The 18,848-nt window shown below is 39.9% G+C and overlaps 1 protein-coding gene across 7 annotated transcripts in view; it reads right to left on the bottom strand.

The window, feature by feature from the left end:
• Positions 1 to 216: 216 nt before the first annotated feature.
• The window catches only part of RACGAP1 (Rac GTPase activating protein 1), a 32,940-nt gene continuing 14,308 nt past the window's right edge, over positions 217 to 18,848 (bottom strand). For all 7 annotated transcript variants that reach the window (XM_007179335.3, XM_057557427.1, XM_007179334.3 and 4 more), the window contains 15 exons: positions 13,911 to 14,113; positions 12,754 to 12,890; positions 11,729 to 11,798; positions 10,005 to 10,058; positions 9,239 to 9,319; positions 8,356 to 8,473; positions 7,741 to 7,871; positions 6,920 to 7,084; positions 5,632 to 5,727; positions 5,346 to 5,544; positions 3,717 to 3,822; positions 3,409 to 3,541; positions 3,159 to 3,294; positions 1,675 to 1,783; positions 217 to 1,364 (listed from right to left, as the gene is read on the bottom strand). In XM_007179335.3, the coding sequence (XP_007179397.2) occupies positions 1,289 to 1,364; positions 1,675 to 1,783; positions 3,159 to 3,294; positions 3,409 to 3,541; positions 3,717 to 3,822; positions 5,346 to 5,544; positions 5,632 to 5,727; positions 6,920 to 7,084; positions 7,741 to 7,871; positions 8,356 to 8,473; positions 9,239 to 9,319; positions 10,005 to 10,058; positions 11,729 to 11,798; positions 12,754 to 12,890; positions 13,911 to 14,113 (1,814 nt within the window). In that variant the 3' untranslated portion in view covers positions 217 to 1,288. The remainder of the gene's footprint in view (positions 1,365 to 1,674; positions 1,784 to 3,158; positions 3,295 to 3,408; positions 3,542 to 3,716; positions 3,823 to 5,345; positions 5,545 to 5,631; positions 5,728 to 6,919; positions 7,085 to 7,740; positions 7,872 to 8,355; positions 8,474 to 9,238; positions 9,320 to 10,004; positions 10,059 to 11,728; positions 11,799 to 12,753; positions 12,891 to 13,910; positions 14,114 to 18,848) is intronic.

The following is an 18,848-nucleotide window of genomic DNA, read 5'->3' as shown; positions in this document are numbered from 1 at the left end:
CAAACAAGAGGGTAAGAGGAAAAATCTAGGACTTCAATTTGGACAATGAAAGAGACTGAAACGAAGAAACAAACTCCTTGTGGTGGTGAAGTTGGGAGAAGGTGGTGATGGGGGAGGGGAGAAATGAATGATAGACTCAGGACACTTTGAGGAAAAATATTTCCTAAAAAAAAGGAATTTAAGGTTACCTTCCAGGGCAAGAAAACCAACCTCACATTCATTTTGAAAAAACTATTTACTTTTTTCCAAATATTATTCCAAATACATGTTTTACAGGCCACTATGGGTCAGAAACATTCTCTAAAAGAAAGCATTTTGATAGACATTGGAAATAATTTTAATAGAAGAAAAAGCTCATATTTATCTAGATGTAGCTATGTTACACAGGAAGATTTCAGTATCCAAAGTGCAAAGACAAAATAACTGTGGCTTTTCTTGCCACTCAAAATATTGACAATCCTCCCTTATAGCCTACTCTTAATTGTTAGTTGGGTACCAAATAGATGGTACACTGACCTTTAGAAGCAGGGCTTCTAAATGGACAAGGGGGTGGGAGGTGTCAAGCATCAGAATGAATTCAACTTAAGAACAAACTGGCTTTGAGCCCAACCAAACCCAAAGTCCAGCCAGAGGCCCATTAGAAATAAATATAAATTGCAGTATCACTTTTACAAGGTTGTACCACTTAACACTATTAAACCTAATCAATCCAAATTAAAGCTAAGCACACTCCCATTATTAATTCAGTCCTCACCGTACCCCATTTCTATGAAGGCTCCGTGTTATAGCTCAGTTCATAATGGGGGAAGGGCAATTTCCAAGTACTCGAAGGAACCATCCTAAATCTTCTGTCAAAACCTTTCTTTACCCTGCCCTCCCACTCCCCACCCTGAGACAAGTCAGTCTTACCAAAGAGGTAGGGCTTCTACCAGTCTCATGGAAATTACACCAGAGAAAGGTCATCACATGAGAGAATTTGGCTTTAAGCCAAAGGGACGTACCCCCAGCCCCCAAAAGAATCACAACGAATTTCATACCCCACTTCTACCCCGTAAAGATCTCCCATCTAAAAGCTCCCAATGACAGCACAAGGTGTTGATATTACACTACTTGAGGAGGAGAAGGAGATATATATAGTTTTCATAAAGCCCCCATGCACAATTAAACTTGATTAAAAGCCTGGAGAATGCTAAAAGTAGTAATGAGTACAGGAGGCTGCAGAGCAGAGAGTACAGGTGCGCCCTTCCTTGCAGTCAGTAAACGCTGGCAAGTAACAGGAGACGTGACTTCACTTGAGCATTGGAGAAGCAAAAAAGTTGCCTTGTCGTCCTAGGTTGGTGGCAGACTTGCTTTTGCTTCCAAATCTAAAGAAAAAGAGAATGAACTGGAAAAGTATTCTATAAAAAATGATAAATAAACAACTATAACATTATTTGACATAATCAATTAAAGTAGGAAACCCTCAACAACTACTCTGTAAGCTATTATTTGTCACCTGAGATGAGGGAGAGGAAACAGTAAAGACCTTCAGACCCTTTTTAAAAAGAGGCTTTTAGAGTCGAGCTGCTAGCTAAGATCTAATTCAATTTTTCTTTCAGTAAGCTTCAGCATGATGGGAAGGAAGTCTAAGGAAGCGGTCATTGTTTATTTCCTGAGCAGACCAATTTTGCATACCTGGGAGTGTTCTTGGTGAAGGTGGAGCGGACTCTCTTTGACAGGGAGCTGGATGAAGGAGTCTTGAGGAGCTGATGCTCAGGAGTGGTCAAAGGCCCCAGTAAACTCACTTCAATCAAAGGTAAGACATAGTTTTAAAGGAAGGGAAAAAAGAAAGCACTCTTGCAGGCAGCCAGTATTAAGCTGAATATCCTGTGAAACACTTAAGAGCTAAGGTTAGAGACCTAGCAAAGTCCCAGAGGTCATTTTTGTCATCATTTTATAACACACCAGTATATTTTTTGAACTATGCAGGCAACTGCTCAATGAGTAGCTGACATTCATTTTCTGAGTTAAGCCATTCTCACATTCATTTTCTGAATTAAGCCATTCTCAAACTCCAAACTTCACAAATCTAACATCTATTTGATTTTTCCCTATACTAGAAAAAACAATATGCTCCCTTAAAAAGGAACTTGCAATAATGAAAGAACAGGTCTCCGAAGCCAGTGAAGTTGGAATGAAACCAGCCTCATATATTTTTGGTGGCAGTACAAACTGGCAAAAGCCTTTAAAAAATCAAGTTGGGGCTTCCCTGGTGGCACGGTGGTTAAGAATCCACCTGCCAACGCAGGGGACACGGGTTCGAGCCCTGGTTCGGGAAGATCCCACATACCGCGGAGCAACCAAGCCCGTGCACCACAACTACTGAGCCTGCGCTCTAGAGCCCGCGAGCCACAACTACTGAAGCCTGTGCACCACAACTACTGAAGCCCATGCGCCTAGAGCCCGTGCTCCCCAACAAGAAAACCCATCGCAATGAGAAGCCCATGCACCGCAACGAAGAGTAGCCCACACTTGCCACAACTAAAGAAAGCCTGCGCGCAGCAACAAAGACCCAACGCAGTCATAAGTTAAACACATAAATAAATAAATTTTAAAAATCTATATTAAAAAAAGAAAGAAAGAAATCAAGTTGGTAAAACATACCAAGAAATAAAAATGTTTAAAACCTTTAATTCAGTAATTCCCACTCCTGGGAATTTATCATTAGGGAAAAAAAAAAATGGTATATACATATAATGTTGATGGCATCACTATATGTAATTATGAAAAGTTGAAAAACAACATCAATACCTAATAGAATATTTAAGCAAATTCTAGTTTACAACCATAAAAATGATAAATAAGATCATACAGTAACAGAGAAAGTTCTCACAAAATGCTAAGTAAAATAAGAAATAATTATATCTAAATTATTCTATCTATATTTTTTAAAAATATCTATATGGGTAAAGAAAGAAGGAGAATATGGAAAAGTGAAAAAAAAATTAGGATGGAACTGTACAAATTTTTCTTTAATGTTAGAATTCTCAAAATTATTTTAATTTTATTGAAGAATATACATTTCAAACAGCTCTAGCAAAGGCAAGGAGAGGGCACCCGACCAAAAACCAGAGAGGGAGTCAGGCCCTTTAAAAAGCACACCTTAGGCCTTACCTTACCTTTAACATCTGGGGTCTGTGGTGTTGAAAAGGCATTTGAGTTTTCGATGACATGCATGGGGTCAATGTTCTCTTGTTCCACCATCATGAACTGACTCCAGTATTCCAGGGGTAGTGAAAGCAGGCGCTCTACCACCTAAATGCCACCAAATATGTTAGCAAACTTCCAATGCTCAGGGCTTTTACCTCTCACCATTCTCTCCTGTTATGTTACACAAGTTCATGTATATAGACATACATGCTTGCTTACCTTGGGTTGACGCTTGATGTCCTGTAACATTATCACTGGATCTGGATTGGGCACAGCATGGGCAACTATTGTAGGGGCAAAGACTTTAGCCAGATTTGCAACATCCATTTTAGTGCTTGGGCTCTGAGCCACTCTAAGTAAAAGAGCATTAAATTAGAAGACTTGTCCCTCTGCTTAAAAGCAGACCAAAATATAAGATCTATAGGAAAACAATTCACCCCTCACATTCCCTTCCTAACACCCAACCCCATTCTCTTCCCCTTGGCAAAATTCCCTGACTCCCAGAGACAAATTTCTGCTCTACTCACCTCTGCAAGTGAATCATGAGGAAAGCTAATGTGTCTCTGTTGGCCTGGGGCAGCTCACCAACAGCCTGGTACATGGCAGCTATGCTGTTGTCCTCATCTGTGATTTCTATAAATGAAAAGAAAGTACCAAGAGGCCTAGACTTCTTTCCTTTGACAGCGGGCTTCCAAGATATTGATCACAAAGTCTCATCTATACAGTAAGCTTCTGAAACTTCTGATTAAGTTCATGACTGCATCAGACTCTAGTTTCATTAACAAGCAGGATACTGGCCAACTGCTCAATATTAGAAATCAGAACTCTTACAAAACCAGCTCTTGCAGTTAGGGAAAGCAGCTGGAAACTCATGTTTCCAGGAATGCAGACATATAAGTGCAGTGACTACAATTATTAAGAAGGTATTTGTTCACAAAACATGTTAAGAGCCTACTATGTGCCAGGCACTGTTCTAAGTGCTCAGGATCAAGCAGAACTAAACAAAAGACCTTGCCTCATGCTACCAGAGGAGTCAGTCAAAAAGCAAATACCTATCAGGCAGTGATACATATAATAAATAGTAAGGCAGGCAAGAAACTAGAAAGTAATGGTAGCTGTTCTTTCTGACAAGGTGGTCAGGAAAGGTGTTTCTGAGGACAAGCTATCCAAAAAGAAACCCGAAAGGAAATAAAGGAGCAAATCATGCAAATCACTCCAGGCTGAGACAACAAACATGATGGCCTCGATGGGAGTAAGCTTGGTTACGTTCTAAGAACTGCAAGAATTCCAGTGTAACTAGAAAAGAAGAAAGGAGGGGAAGGGTGTTGAAAGAAATGTTGTTGCCAGGACCCAAATCATGTGGGGTCTTTGGGGCCTGTTAAGGACTGTGGATTTTATTCTGAGACTTTTGGGAAGACTTTGGAGAATACTGAGGACAGAAGGGCCATTACCTAACTTAAATTTTAAAAGGACCACTCTAGCTTCTGTGTGAAGATTATACTGTAGAGGGCAAGAGTAGAAACAGGAAAACCAGTAGGTTCTTACATCACTCCAGGGTAAGAGAGGTCAAGATAATAATAGGAGTGACACATTTTAAATTTAAGATATATTTACAGGGCCTTTGTTGACATGATTTGCCAATGGATTAGATGTTGGGCATGAGGTAAAAAAATCAAAGATGGCTCCAAGTTCAAAAGGACAACCTAAAACTTGACCAAAAAAACAACACAAAGCAACAACAAAAAAACCTGTTAGGACCCTATACAGTTTAGACAGGAAGAGGAGATAGGCAAAGGGAACATGGATATAGTTATTCATCCATCAAAGTATTTGAGCATCTGCTATGTTTCAGGCACTGTACCAGGCAGGGGACAAAACAGGAAACAGAAAAGTCAAAAATTCCTGCCCCCGTGGGACTCACATTTAAGGGTTTTTTTTGTTTGTTTTTTTTAAATTTATTTGGCTGCACCGGGTCTTAGCTGCGGCTGCTGGGTGCAGGATCTTTGTTGCGGCACGCGGAATCTTTCAGTTGCAGCATGTGGGATCTAGTTCCCTGACCAGGGATCGAACCCAGGCCCCCTGCATTGGGAGTGCGGAATCTTAACCACGGGACTACCAGGGAAGTCCCACATTTAAGTATTAAGATCTGCTCTTACCTGCTGCTTCCATAAAGGTCTTGTTTAGCCGAAAGGTCAGAAGGGGTTCTTTGAGGTTTCGAAGGAAGTCTTTCAGGAGGCTACAGATAGCATGGATATCATCCACTTTGCTGAGGAGGGGTACAGTTTTCACTCTGAGGAATTTCTCTTTCAGCTCTTTTACTGTCCGGTCACAGCCTGAGATCCGATACAGGCCTGTCTATTATCAAGATGACACTTTCAGTTAAAAACCTCTTAATTACTGACACAAGTAACAAATTCACCCTCTCCAAGGGTGGACTCTTACCTCGGTCAGCCCTCTCTGCTCAATCTCATTTACACAGTGGACAACAATTGAAGGGATCATTGGAGAAGTCTGGGACACATAATCTGCCAACATTCCCTGAAAAAGGCGAGTTTAAAATTAGTATTTACACCACTTAGACCAGCAGATGAAGACCAATGGAAAGAGCCATCCCCAGACTAATATTCAGGCTGGGACATCATGTTTACTTTTAAATTCCTCTTCCCAAAGCATGTATTAAAACAAAGACTCAATTATTTTCCTACCTCCACACCAGGACTGATTTATGGTCACATATACCACACTCTTGCATGAACAAGTAATAAAAGACCACTAGCTACAACTCTGTCCCTGCTCCTCTTATAGTCAAGGACATCAGAAAGAAAGCAATAATGAGATCACAGGTATGGAGTATAATATAAACTAATTTATTACTCTAAAAAAGAAAACCTTTTCTATACTGTAATTATTCTTAGTAAGAAAAATTATTTAACACAACTAACTCACAGTTGATCATGACACAAACCTATCTGTAGGAGAGAACTCCATGGTTCTATATTAGAATACAGAAAATTTGTAAAAAATTACATGCATGGATAAGAACTCTAAAGAAAAGTAACCTTTGATTTGCTGGAGGCTGGGCAGCAGCATAGCCATTTTGTTTTGATTCTTGCTAATGTTGCTTATAACAATAATTTCTTAATCAAACTTTATAAATAATCTAATCTTAAGAGCATAGTATGGAATATCTCTAACATAAGAGAAAGAATATTCAAAGATGAAATTACATGATGGCTGGGATTTGCTTCAAAATAATTCACTGAACAGGGTGAGGAGGAGATGGGGGTATTAATAAATCAAGACTGGACACGAATCAGTGATCGTGGAAGTTGAGTGATAAGAGCTAGTGTTAGTTATACTAATCTCTCTACTTTTGTATAAGTTTGAAATTTTACAAAATTGGATGGGATGGGGAGGGGAAGGAGGAGGAGGAGGAAAGGAAGGTGGGGAGGGAAGGGAGAAGGAAAAAAGGATGAAAACAAGGAAAGGGAGGGAGAGAGAAAGGGGAAGGGAGGGGAGGAAAAGGAAGAGGAATTTGGTTTAGAAAGGTTACTAAACAGACAGACAAACCCAAACAGGATTCTGCTGCAGGTTAACATTTTATAATTTCTATTCATTATTTGTGGGAAAAAATATATGTGGCATCATTAATTTTTGAAAAAAATGACCTTAAGCTTTTAAAAGCTAAAGAAGCCATAACACAGTGATGGCTCCCACAGGTCATACATACTTCTCCGATCTTGACAGGTGTCCCTATCAGGGTAGGAATGCAGGGAAGGGGACAGCGGTCCCGACATTCTGGATGAGAGACCACACGACAGTCTCGACACTTCAGAGACAGCTTGCCAAATTTTATTCGCTTTCCACATGGTACACAAGATTCGGGTTTAATAACCTGAGGATGAAACAGGAAGTGGTATGAATTAGAAAATTATCATCATATCAACCGATGTTTATTAAGCACTTAGCATGTGCCAAACAACTTCCTCATCCCTTTACACATATTTACTTGTGTAATTCTCACAATAATCCTATAGAATAGGTTTTGTTTTTTTTAAGATAAAGAAACAGAAGCAAAAGGAGGCTAAGTAACTTGCATAAGGGCATCCAGCTGCAAGGGATCACTGTACAGTAGTGGAAAGAATTTGTTGGCAAGGAGTCAGAAAACCCCCATGTTAACTTTGCTACTTACTATCCTGTGGCTCAAGCAAGTCACTTAATTCCTCTGAGCCTCAGTCAGTTTGCTTGGGTTTTTATGAGTAAATCAAGTGGGACAAAGTTAAAACGTGCCATGTTCAAGCATGAAATGTAAATACACATCACTAAAAAGCAACAACTGCTTCTGAAAAGTTGCTTTCTTTTAATTTAATATTACTCACAGAATGGAAAGATACACACCCTCTGTAACCCTGGAAAGCGGGATAAGAAGGAGGAAGGAAATTCGACATTTAACTTTATAACACTAAAGTATTTAAATTTGTTGCTAGTAAATATTACTCCCACAATTAAAAAAGCAGATGTGCCCAAGAGCAGCAGCAATCCCAGATTTACCGTCTTAGAGACAAAGTCATGCAGGCGCATCCCTCCATTGCTTTGTGGAGTGTTGGAGCCGTCTGTGTCGGTTTTTGGCTCCGGCTGCCTGCTGCTCAAGGTGGAGTCACTGTTCCAAGGCTGTAAAGAACCTAGAAAGCAGGCAACTCTAAGCTTTGTGTCTTAGGTATTTTGTTCCTTCTGAATTTTCTTTTTCTTTTTGTTGCACTGCATGGCTTGTGGCATCTCAGTTCCCCGACCAGGGATTGAACCCGGGCCCTCGGCAGAAAGCACAGAGTCCTAACCACTGGACCGCCAGGGAACTCCCCCTTCTGGATTTTTACCCCAATTTTAATATAACTGGTAGATAACCAGTAATCTGTAACAATAATCAGAAGTGAATACAATGGCTATTCAAAAAACTGTTTCCAGAGAAACAAGTCATATAGTGGTGTAGGCCAGGTTAGCAAGCCAAAGGCAGGGCGTGACCCAAACAGCGCTGTGGCCCTCAGTAAGCAGCAGTGAGAAACTACCCAAAACATCCAACCCCTGCCTCATGAGGGTTCTAAGAAACCAGTTCTCCCCAGATTTTACCAGTTGTTTTACACAGGCGATTCAGCCACAAACCCAGCGGACCTGTTTTCCTTCGGCTCCTGGTCCAATACGGCACAGTCTCAATAGTGGACACAGCTTCAATGGGCCCGCCATCACTGGGAACAGTCACTGTAGTTTTTGCAACTATGGATTCATTTCCCTGAAACAAAGGTTGTAATGAGGGAAGGATAAATCTAATTTCCCCTCTACTATAGGTGTTTTGGAATAGTTAAAAAATACCTGAGTCTCGGTCAGGACTTAAGCCCCCAGCCCCAAACACTCTTAAAGTTGAAATCTCATACTTTCAAATAGAAATACAGGTCACAGGAACATACATACAAGCAACTAAGAACCACACATAAAGCTGACAGCTGTTTACTACTCTATTCATATGGATGATAAGGATCCTATTACACAGGAAAACTTTCACTGAACATCTCTCTCAAAATAACACTGCAATGTTGATTTGGGATTTTTAATGCTTGCGGCTGCTAAACTTTGATGTGTTCAAGACCACAATTCTCTTGGCCTGGCTATTCTTTTTTTTTTTTTTTTAATTCATTCATTCATTCATTTATTTATGGCTGCGCTGGGTCTTCGTTGCTGCGCACAAGCTTTCTCTAGTTGCGCGAGCGGGGGCTACTCTTTGTCACAATGCGTGGGCTTCTCATTGCGGTAGCTTCTCTTGTTGCGAAGTACAGGCTCTAGGCGCGCGGGCTTCACTAATTGTGGCACTCGGGCTCAGCAGTTGTGGCTCGTGGGTTCTAGAGCATAGGCTCAGTAGTTGTGGCACAGGGGCTTAGCTGCTCTGCGGCACGTGGGATCTTCCCAGACTAGGGTTCGAACCCGTGTCCCAGGGTTCTTAACCACTGAGAGATTCTTAACCACTGTGCCACCAGGGAGGCCCTGGCCTGGCTATTCTTACCTGGTCTGCTGTGGAGCCAATGGAACGAGTTTTCTTTACAGGTCCGGGGGGACCATCAATGAACTGTCGGTTACTAGAACGCTAGAGATGGGGCAAAAACCAAGAACTTTAGTGCCAAATAGAAGATCTGAAGCACAAAAGATAAAATTATTCCATTGGATAACTTGGATGCAAGTCCTAGGTACCAGGACTGCAGGAAATAACAATGTGCACTCTCTCACTGCCTATTTCCACATGAAGCTTAAGTTGTACCAACACAAAAATGCCCTCAGTGCCCTAGAAGAAACAAGCAAGCTTTGGAAAAATTTAGATGACAGCACCAGAAAAAGTAGAGTGTAATCCTATCTAAGGACATGAAGTCTTTGGAAACATATTAACCCTAAACAAGCACAAAGATAGATCTCTGTATATCCCATTATACACACATTTCATCTGAAGCTTACATTAGAGCACAAAAGTCCTGCATAAAAATTCATATGACAACTCAAACAAACTTAAATATATCCTTTTACTCTCCATGAATGAACTGAGAGCAGCCCAGAAGAGTGAAACAGGACGGGATCCTGTCCTGAGTTAGGACATCAAGGAACATCAATTACTGCCCCCGCAACATGGATTCTCTTGTAATCTGTGTTTAACAACAGCTAGAGCAACATGTCAGGAATGCAGTACAATGGCAACATTTCTGGAGAAAACTCTTTTATTGTTACTTTGTAAAAACAAACAAACACAAAAAAACCCCAAAACTAAACAAAACCATACATACCCTCTTTTCTCTCTTCTTCAGTTTAAAAGTCTTTACCAAAGAAGAATCCCAATCCTGTTAACAATTACACTGTATTAATTCCTTTCTTTGGTTAGTCCTCCCCTAAACGCTGTACAAATAAATTTACAGAGAATTTTAAAGGCCTCTTGAGTCAGAGTACCTAACTCACAATTTGGGGAGACAGAAAGGGAGGGTCTCAAATGTTATAGCTATAGAGCTGTAGTAAGTTAACATGCTTTCTTTCCAAAATTGAAGCTATTATAATAGAATCAGGAATCAATACCACAGAGGCAAGAAAAGGTTAAAGGATCAACTTCTGTCATGATTATCTTCAGCCCGGTCCTTTATTTCTGATTATTTTTGTAATTAGTTTTAGAACTTACAGAATGTTGGGCACTATACTGCTGGCGTTAGATGTGAGCCTTACTCTTAAGGGATTGCTACCATCTAATCAGATGTTTTGTACAATGTAGCCACTTTAAAAGTTCTAGTTTAGGTTTTCCATCTCTCAATCATCCCTCCTCCTTGGGCCCTAAAAAAGACATTCATGTGGACACTGAAGAATTATTTGTCTTTCACTGTGGTCTAGTTTCACTTCACTCATTTTAACCATTTGCATTCATTTTTAGTAGCTACCTATGACCTCCTGATCCTGATAATCCCCGAAAACACAAAATCCCAAAACAGTCGTATATAGCTTAGCTAAATAAATTTAACCTCTCCAATTTATGGTCAAGTAATTTAGCTACTGGTTGTTTGATTCAGCTTCAGTTACAACAGATATCACATCATAGGTCTAGCTCTAAAATCAGCTAGTAGTATATTCTAGTTTTATTACATATCCCAGACTATGTCATTCCTTATTTCAAAAAGGTGATACCTAATACTAATATCTACAAAACAGCAATTATTTCCCTAGTCAAACTCTGACAATTTGGACATAAAACCCTGCCTATGTAACAAGTAGTTGTCATTTATTTTGCTATCATCAGAAAACCAACTACTAATAACCTCCTGATTTATTGTTTTGTTTGCTAGCTTTCAGCCAGTAAAACAGGAGAGATACATAAACCAATAAACTACAAGTCTCTGGAACATCAAAGATTGAAATATCAGGAGATGACCTTTTATGGAGAAACACCACCATAAGTTACAAGAAGGGTTCTGCCCCACAAAAGCAGGGGAACAAAGAGCTTAGACAGGTGAACCACTGTTCATCAAAGCATTATCTAGTGCCTGGAAACTTTCATCAGTCTTCTGGCTGAAGTTTCAGGGCACTGGTTTCCTTCTAATTGTGAAGTATGTCTAAGTTTTCCTCAAGAACCAATTTAATTTAGAAATAAGGCACAAGTCTGTTCTCCCCAAGAGCAGCAAATAAACCCTGGCTGGATAGAGTCTTGCTAATTATTATTATTATTTTTTTGCTAGCTGGGGTTTTAATAAGTCAAGATGTAGTAATCAATTAATACAGGCAGTTCACAGATCCGTTAAATAAATTTAACCTCATGCCAAATCCTAAATTCTATCTTCTCACTTCCAAAATTAAATATATAAGCCAGTCTCTTACAGCTTATATTTATATTTTTAAATGCTAGTCAGTATCTATAACATATCAACTAATAAAATAGTAATAAGGGAATTTCAGAAGAGAGGACAGGAGAGAGGTTCCTGAGGGAGCAGGGTTAAGAAAAATAGATAACTCTCAGAAATCAAGTGTTCATTACCAGCGATTCATCAGTCTTGTCAAAGCTGATATCCGATAAAATGGAACCAGATTCATCAATGGTTGACAGTCTAAATGAGTGAAACAGTAGTGTTAGAAACAAGACTGGAAAGTAAAATCCACCAACACCAGAACAAGTCACACTTGTCAGGTAACATCAGCAATTTCACAGTAGCATCTTCCCTGTGGAGATAACTACAAGCTCACACCCTAGCTGTGGTGGGTTGCTTTTTATGGTTTTCATGGGGGACTATGTGCGTGTGTGCAGGAGCACACACGCAGCACAGTTGCTATTTTCAGCTAAGGCCTTATAACAGAAGTTGAAAGTTACAGTCAGGGGTATGGGTGCTATTCCCTGCTGAGTCTGTACTACAGGCTACTAAAAATTCACAAGGCAGAAGAGTGAAGTTTAATGTGATCCCAATTGTGGTTGCTTTCTACAAGACAGAGTATTACCCAGCATTAGCTTTTTAAGAAATGAAGCCTGTACATCTTGTTAGTTATAAAGATTCCCCATAAAACAACCAGGCAACAAAATAAATAGCTCTAAAAGAGTGCTGACCTTTCCCTACGTATTGTATTGGGGGTGTTAAATTGAAAGCCTGGTTGAGACTATTCTAAATAGCGATGCAGTGGAACCAAAATTATTGTTTGGTCTTGGCTCACAGAAGGCCCTTCTAAACCAGAAGAGCTACGAGAGCTCTCTAGAGAGTAAACACTGGAAGTATTGCTGAACTGCCACTTCCACCTTTAGGTTTCTTAGCAATGTGCAAGATTAGTTATTGATGTGCAATTCAGCATCAACATTAAATTTTACCCATGATGAAACATCCTAAGGAAAAATAAAAAAATAAAATAAAGAGGGAGGCCTCTGCGCCTTTATTTCCCACACACCCTTCCTCCAAAGTCTTTTTCTGCTTTATTCAGCACACATTCCAGAAGCAGTATATCTAAGAGTTTAGATAACAAGAACTTATGACAGCTGTGTTGCTTATGATCAGATAACAACAGATGCAGTTCCCCCACCTTTTGTTCCCAGCATTGCCGCTGGATGGTTGGCCTCTGTTGAGAAAAGCCAGAGCTGATCTTTGCTCCTCGCTTAGTTGAATGCTGCCAGATGTGTCACACATGAGCATCTCTCGAATCAGCTGAATCTGTCTTTCCTACAGACCAAAGCAGAGTAAAACACCCTAACTAACCAGGGGAGAAAGCTTCACCTCAAATTTATGGGACAGGCAGACCAGAAGACATTAAAATACAGCATTATGCAAATGAGCCTTCAGGAAGGCTGCTACACCAATAGCATATTAATTCACATCAAGCCCAGGTTGTGTCTCCGATTTCTGACTGGTAAAATGAACTCCATCTAGAATAGTGGGGTTTCTGCTACAGGACTTTTGGATCAAACCGCTAATCCAAGAGAAGACAGTACTGCAAAATGAGAGTCCCAAAATAGATTTCATGTAGCAAAAACACTTTAGTGTCATCTAATTAGGACAATTATTGGCTTCTTCTACAGATCAAAGCAGCCACCCACCTTTCTAAATGGTGGAGCAAAATGCATTAAAATGGATATAAAGCTGTGATGCACTGGAACCAGACAATTTGAGCTTACTGAGGCATCTAACACTGTACCAAGATGAATTAGTCCCTCCTAGCAAAGGCTTGCCTTTGTACCATGACCCACCCTGGTACATCAGAATGATAGTGCTCTATGTTCTAGTGTTCACATTGGCTGAATACATCTATCCCTTTACCCTAAATTAAGAGCAGTGATGAAGGAAAGACTTAAGAGTTGTCCTGCCTATATCAATGACAAAGTACTAGCTATTGATATCTTATATGAGGATGTTCTAGGTAGCACTTATAATCAACAATGAGACAGATCAAATATGCTAGGATTTCTCTGCCTTTCCCAATTTTAATTCTTTAAATTCTCATTTGAAATCTGTCTATTAAGTAAAAGTTTCAGGTCTAAAGGAGAAAAAATTTTTTAAATTTAAATTTCAGCCTATGAAGAATAGGATTCCTTGGCTGCAATTTCATCTCCAAGCATAGACAAACTGCTTTTAGTTCTTTAATGCAGAAGAAGAAACTGGGTATATCTGGGCAAGTGGAAACATTATCCGTTGATCTTCCCCCGTCCCCACTGTCACAGTTGTAGCATAAAAAACAATACACACCAGCTTTTCACAGTCAGCCTCAGCTCGCTGTCTCCGTTTGATCTCTACATCCACCTGATTGCGTGCATGCTTCAGCTTAACATCCAGAGCACTACGCTCAGTCTCTACTTTCATCAAAAGATCCTTGTATTTGCCCAGCTCGTGATCTGTTCTCTGCCACTTTTTACGGAAATCTTCGAAGTCCTTTGCCAACTGGATAAATTCTAAGAAGAGGGGGAAACTTTAATAATTCAAGCACCAAATAGAGTATAAATGCTCTAATAAATGAGTCCTCTGGTTAGTTTTACTCCAAATGCATAATTAAGGGACCAGCTGAACTATGGGCAAATCCATCTGAAAATAACCAGGAGTAGATCCTGGATATATGTTCATCACTCTGGATGAGAGCTTTGTGGGGAGCAATTCCTATTTCAATAGGCCAGTTACTTTTGGCTTAGCCAGTGGCATCTGCTATGGAATAGGTAAGTCATTAGTCACCTGGCTCCAGATGTAACACTAACAGTGAAAGCTCCTGAACAGAAGGCAATGAAAGGGGATACCTTTGGGGCAGCTGTCACCCACCAGGACAGTTACAGCTATAAAACAAAAACAGCCTCCTTTAGAGTCACGCATTGCTGCGCCAGAGAGGCGTTAAACAGCAAATTCAAATGTAACTGCTGTAATATGCTCCAGTAGATACAGATTAATATTACAGATGTCTAGGCCTACAATTGCATTCAGCTATATAATTATACAAATACTGATTTGAAAGTAAAGAGCCAATTTGCTTTTGCTGTTTAACACAGCCCTGAAGGGTAGGTAAACATTCCAGTTGGAAAGACAGAGGAAGAGAAGATCATACTAGCTTTGGGTGAGTCACTGATAGAGGAACGTGGACTCTTTTCAAATGTCTGCAAAGAAAGTATCCCTTCTAAGGCAGCACCTCAAAGCATGATAACCCTGGTGGCATCCGTTCTTATCACCTGTTACCGGCAAAGACTATTCTATAATGCCTCACTATTCTAGTTAACCTCAATCTACCTCTAAGCTTCACTCCACCAGCATCATGGAGGAACTTTCCAAGGTGTACATCTGCTGCAGGTTAAACTAACCCAGTTTACGGCTGAAACTAGGCCAAATTCACACAAAGCTAGCAGATTCTCAGGTAGTAAGGGCACTTCTCCCATTTGAATTTAACCTGAGAGCACAGAAATAATATAGTGCTTTTTTAAAGCAATTTTAATAATTTGACTAAATTTCAAACTTACAAATTAGGATAACAATTTGATCTAGAGAAACCAAGTCTGACACATAGGGAAACAGGTTTTTAGTAAACAATCAATTTTAGCAAAACAGAATATTATGACCTAGTTATCTTAGACAATGCAAATATCAAGAATCTCAAAAAATAAAATATATTATTACAAAACTCAAATAGTTTTAAATGATACAGTGGTTTAGTTAACAGTTTGGAACACATTACTAAGGGTTTTTTTTTCCTTAACTTAAACAAAAAGAAAACAAGCAACATATCCTTTTGCAAATTTAACTATTTCAAAATTACAGATTCATAAGAAAAAATTAAAAACAAGAGCTGGTTCTTAGCCATGTTTACTCTCGCGATTCACCAAGCAATGCACTTATTATTTGTGTACTTCTCGATGTATGTGATACTTCCATTTTAAAGAATAAAGAACAGGAAACACACTTTTCAACTACACAGTCTAAAAACTTTCTAGCTCCACACTGTGGTCAATTAAATGTTTCTAAATATAGTGTTGCCTACACACTCCAGTATTTACTGAATTGAAAAATAATTTTGAGAATGAAAAGATTTTCATTTGACCTAATTTTGCTGGCTTGCTTGTTCCTTAGGATACTCCTTGAAAAGTCTTATTAAATTGGGGTTTTAATTCCCATTCATCGTTAATTGGCATACGCTACAGGTCTAACTGAATTGGATAACAGAACTGAAACCAAATAAACTATCAGTTCATTTCAAGGAAGGAGTTCCTATTTTAATAGTACAAATGGTTAAATTACTAGTTTAGTTTGTTAGACCAAGACCAGAGCATTTGCATACATGACTAAGATATTACTTTTATGTACAATTCTGTTATGAACTAATTGTGCTAGCATGGGTCAAAAAGGCACTTCGGACCATAGACCAGGAAAAACTTTGATGTTGGAGATCAATAAACACAAATGGCATTTTTTTGGTCAGTGTGTGAATCACAATTCAATTTGGTACTAGCCTCTGTCATGAAGTATACATTCAAAAGGTTTATTAAATTCAAATTGTCTCTTTAAAAAAGTTATGCGTATATTAAATTACAAAATGCATCTATCAAAAAGGAGAAAGGAGAAGGGAAATTTCCTTAAAACAAATTAAGAATAACCTTAGATCCATTAAAAAAAAAAATCAGGACTTGGTTCATAGTTCAGCAAAGAGATTAAAGCAGCTCCAGAAATCCTGTTTTTTTCAGCTCACTCCTGCTAGGGCCTTTGTACAGGCTCTTCCTTGTCTTTCTCACTACCCTCTAAGCTTCTTAAGGGCAAGGACCCTGTGTCTCTTCTGCTTTTTTATCCCCAGGGCCTTACACTCTACCCAGCACATAGCAGGCACTTAAATGTTCAATGAATGACTGAACAAAATTGCTGTTCAGATCAAATTTAAACTCCAGGCATCCAGGCCCACCTCACCAGTCTGATCAAACTTCCCATCACTACCCAATACCCTCTTTCTAGCTAAACCAATTTGTCCCTGCCCCAGGAAAGACCTGTGTTCATTTCTGTCTTCTCACTTAGGATCAAGCTATGCTCTCCAAATGGAATGCCCTACCTACTCTTCTTATTTTTTTTGGCTGTGCCACGCAGCTTATGGGATCTTAGTTCCCTGACCAGGGGTTGAACCCGGAACCACAGCAGTGAAAGCACTGAGTCTTAACCACTGGACCGCCAGGGAATTCCCCACTCTTCTTTATGTACCCATTTTTCTAGTCCCAACTGCTCTATGAATCCTTTCCTAATTTGTTTGCTCCATTTTTCTATACTTCCCCAAAGCATATATTTTTATACTTGTATTATCTTCCGTTTCATGAGACAGAATCCTGTCTCTGAAAGTTAAATACCTTAATCTTCTTGAAGACAGGCACCATGTCACATACACTTTAGTATCACCTACTATAGCATATAGCATAGCACCAACCTAGTATGGTGTTGGCACACAATAAGCACCTGATAAATATTAAGTTATATTTATTCCTGATTTACACACCAACGCCAAAAAAGTTCAGGCGTCTCATGATAAAAATAGAAGATAAAAATCATGTAGACTGGGGAAAACAAAGATAAAATATCTAGGCTATTGAAGTCATTTTATTTGAATATTAACTTTCACTCTGATCTTTCGGTAACCTTGGACTTAGCTTTAAAAAAAAAAACTATAACTATACAAAAAGGAGAAAGAGGAATGAAGTTATTATGATGAAAAGCAAGAGTAAGGAGTCAGGGGACACGTAGGGATGGGAGGAATTCCTAGGATCTAAGAAGAGGACAGACTGGGGTGGTTGCAGAAAAGGAGATTCTAGAGTCTAGAAAACACTAAGCCACTTTAGTTCCTCAAAAGCCAACATTCCGGGACTTCCCTGGTGGTCCAGTGGTTAGGACTCCACACTCCCAATGCAGAGGGCCCGGGTTCGATCCCTGGTCAGGGAACTAGATTTCACATGCTGCAACTAAGAGCCCACATGCCGCAACTAAGACCTGGCAGAGTCAAATTGAAAAAAAAAAAAAAAAAGCCAACATTCCAAGTTAGGGATTTGGAGAGGGGACAAAACGTACCTCTGGGCTTCCCTGGTGGCACAATGGTTAAGAATCCGCCTGCCAATGCAGGGGACACGGGTTCAAGCCCTGGTCCGGGAAGTTCCCACATGCCGTGGAGCAATGAAGCCCATGCTCCACAACTACTGAGCCTGCGCTCCAGAGCCCACGAGCCCCAACTACTGAGCCCGTGTGCTACAACTACTGAAGCCCGCATGCCTAGAGCCCATGCTCCGCAACAAAGAGAAGCCACCGCAATGAGAAGCCCGCACACCGCAACAAAGAGTAGCCCCCACTCGCCACAACTAGAGAAAGGCCGCGCACAGCAATGAAGACCCAACGCAGCCAAAAATAAATAATAAAATAAATAAATTAATTTAAAAAAAAACCCCAACGTACCTCTATTTTATAACAGAAATCAAGGGAAGATAGAAATTTGCTTATAAAATAAAGGTTCCTGTAAAAGTAAATATCTTGTATTTTGGGTGGCATAATTATTTCAAAAGGTATTTTCACAACTAGTAACTCATTTATCTCGAAATCCTCATGGCAAAATTCCTTTTTTACAGATGGAGAAACAGACACAGAAATAACAGTTAAAAGCCAGCACTAGTTACTAATACTCCAAACCTCAGGTTCCTCCCTCTGCCCCCAAATACTATCAGCTGCCTCCTCCTAGAGATCTTATCACAATCTCTTCCACCCATTTCTCCTTATTTCCATCTTCACAATCACCACTCCAGTTGGGGCTCCCCAATGCCTCTTTCCTGAGCGATGGCAACCATGTCCTAATCAACCTCCCAGCCTCCACTTCTGATGCAGCCTCCACCTCTGCCAGGGTAACCTTCTAAAAGCACGGCTCTGATTAAACCACTTCCCCTTACTCTTATTCCCCTCACACTCCACACCCTCTTGTCTCCACTCAGGTGGCTGCCCTGACCCTAAATGCCCTCTTTCATGTCTGTCTGTTGGGATCTTACCCTATACCTAATCTAAGGCTCAACTCAAAGCCTACTTTTTTCCATAAAGCCATTATTTGCTGAGTGAACCTGAATTTTAAGATCTCTTATTCAATACTCCTCCCCACTAGACTCCAAAGCAATCCATCTTCTGAGATGATGTGACCTCAAAGAGAAG

The sequence above is a fragment of the Balaenoptera acutorostrata genome, chromosome 11, assembly GCF_949987535.1.
Source record: "Balaenoptera acutorostrata chromosome 11, mBalAcu1.1, whole genome shotgun sequence".
Lineage (NCBI taxonomy): Eukaryota > Metazoa > Chordata > Mammalia > Artiodactyla > Balaenopteridae > Balaenoptera > Balaenoptera acutorostrata.
Note: the sequence above shows the minus strand (reverse complement) of the source record. Positions and strands in the feature narration are given on the sequence as shown.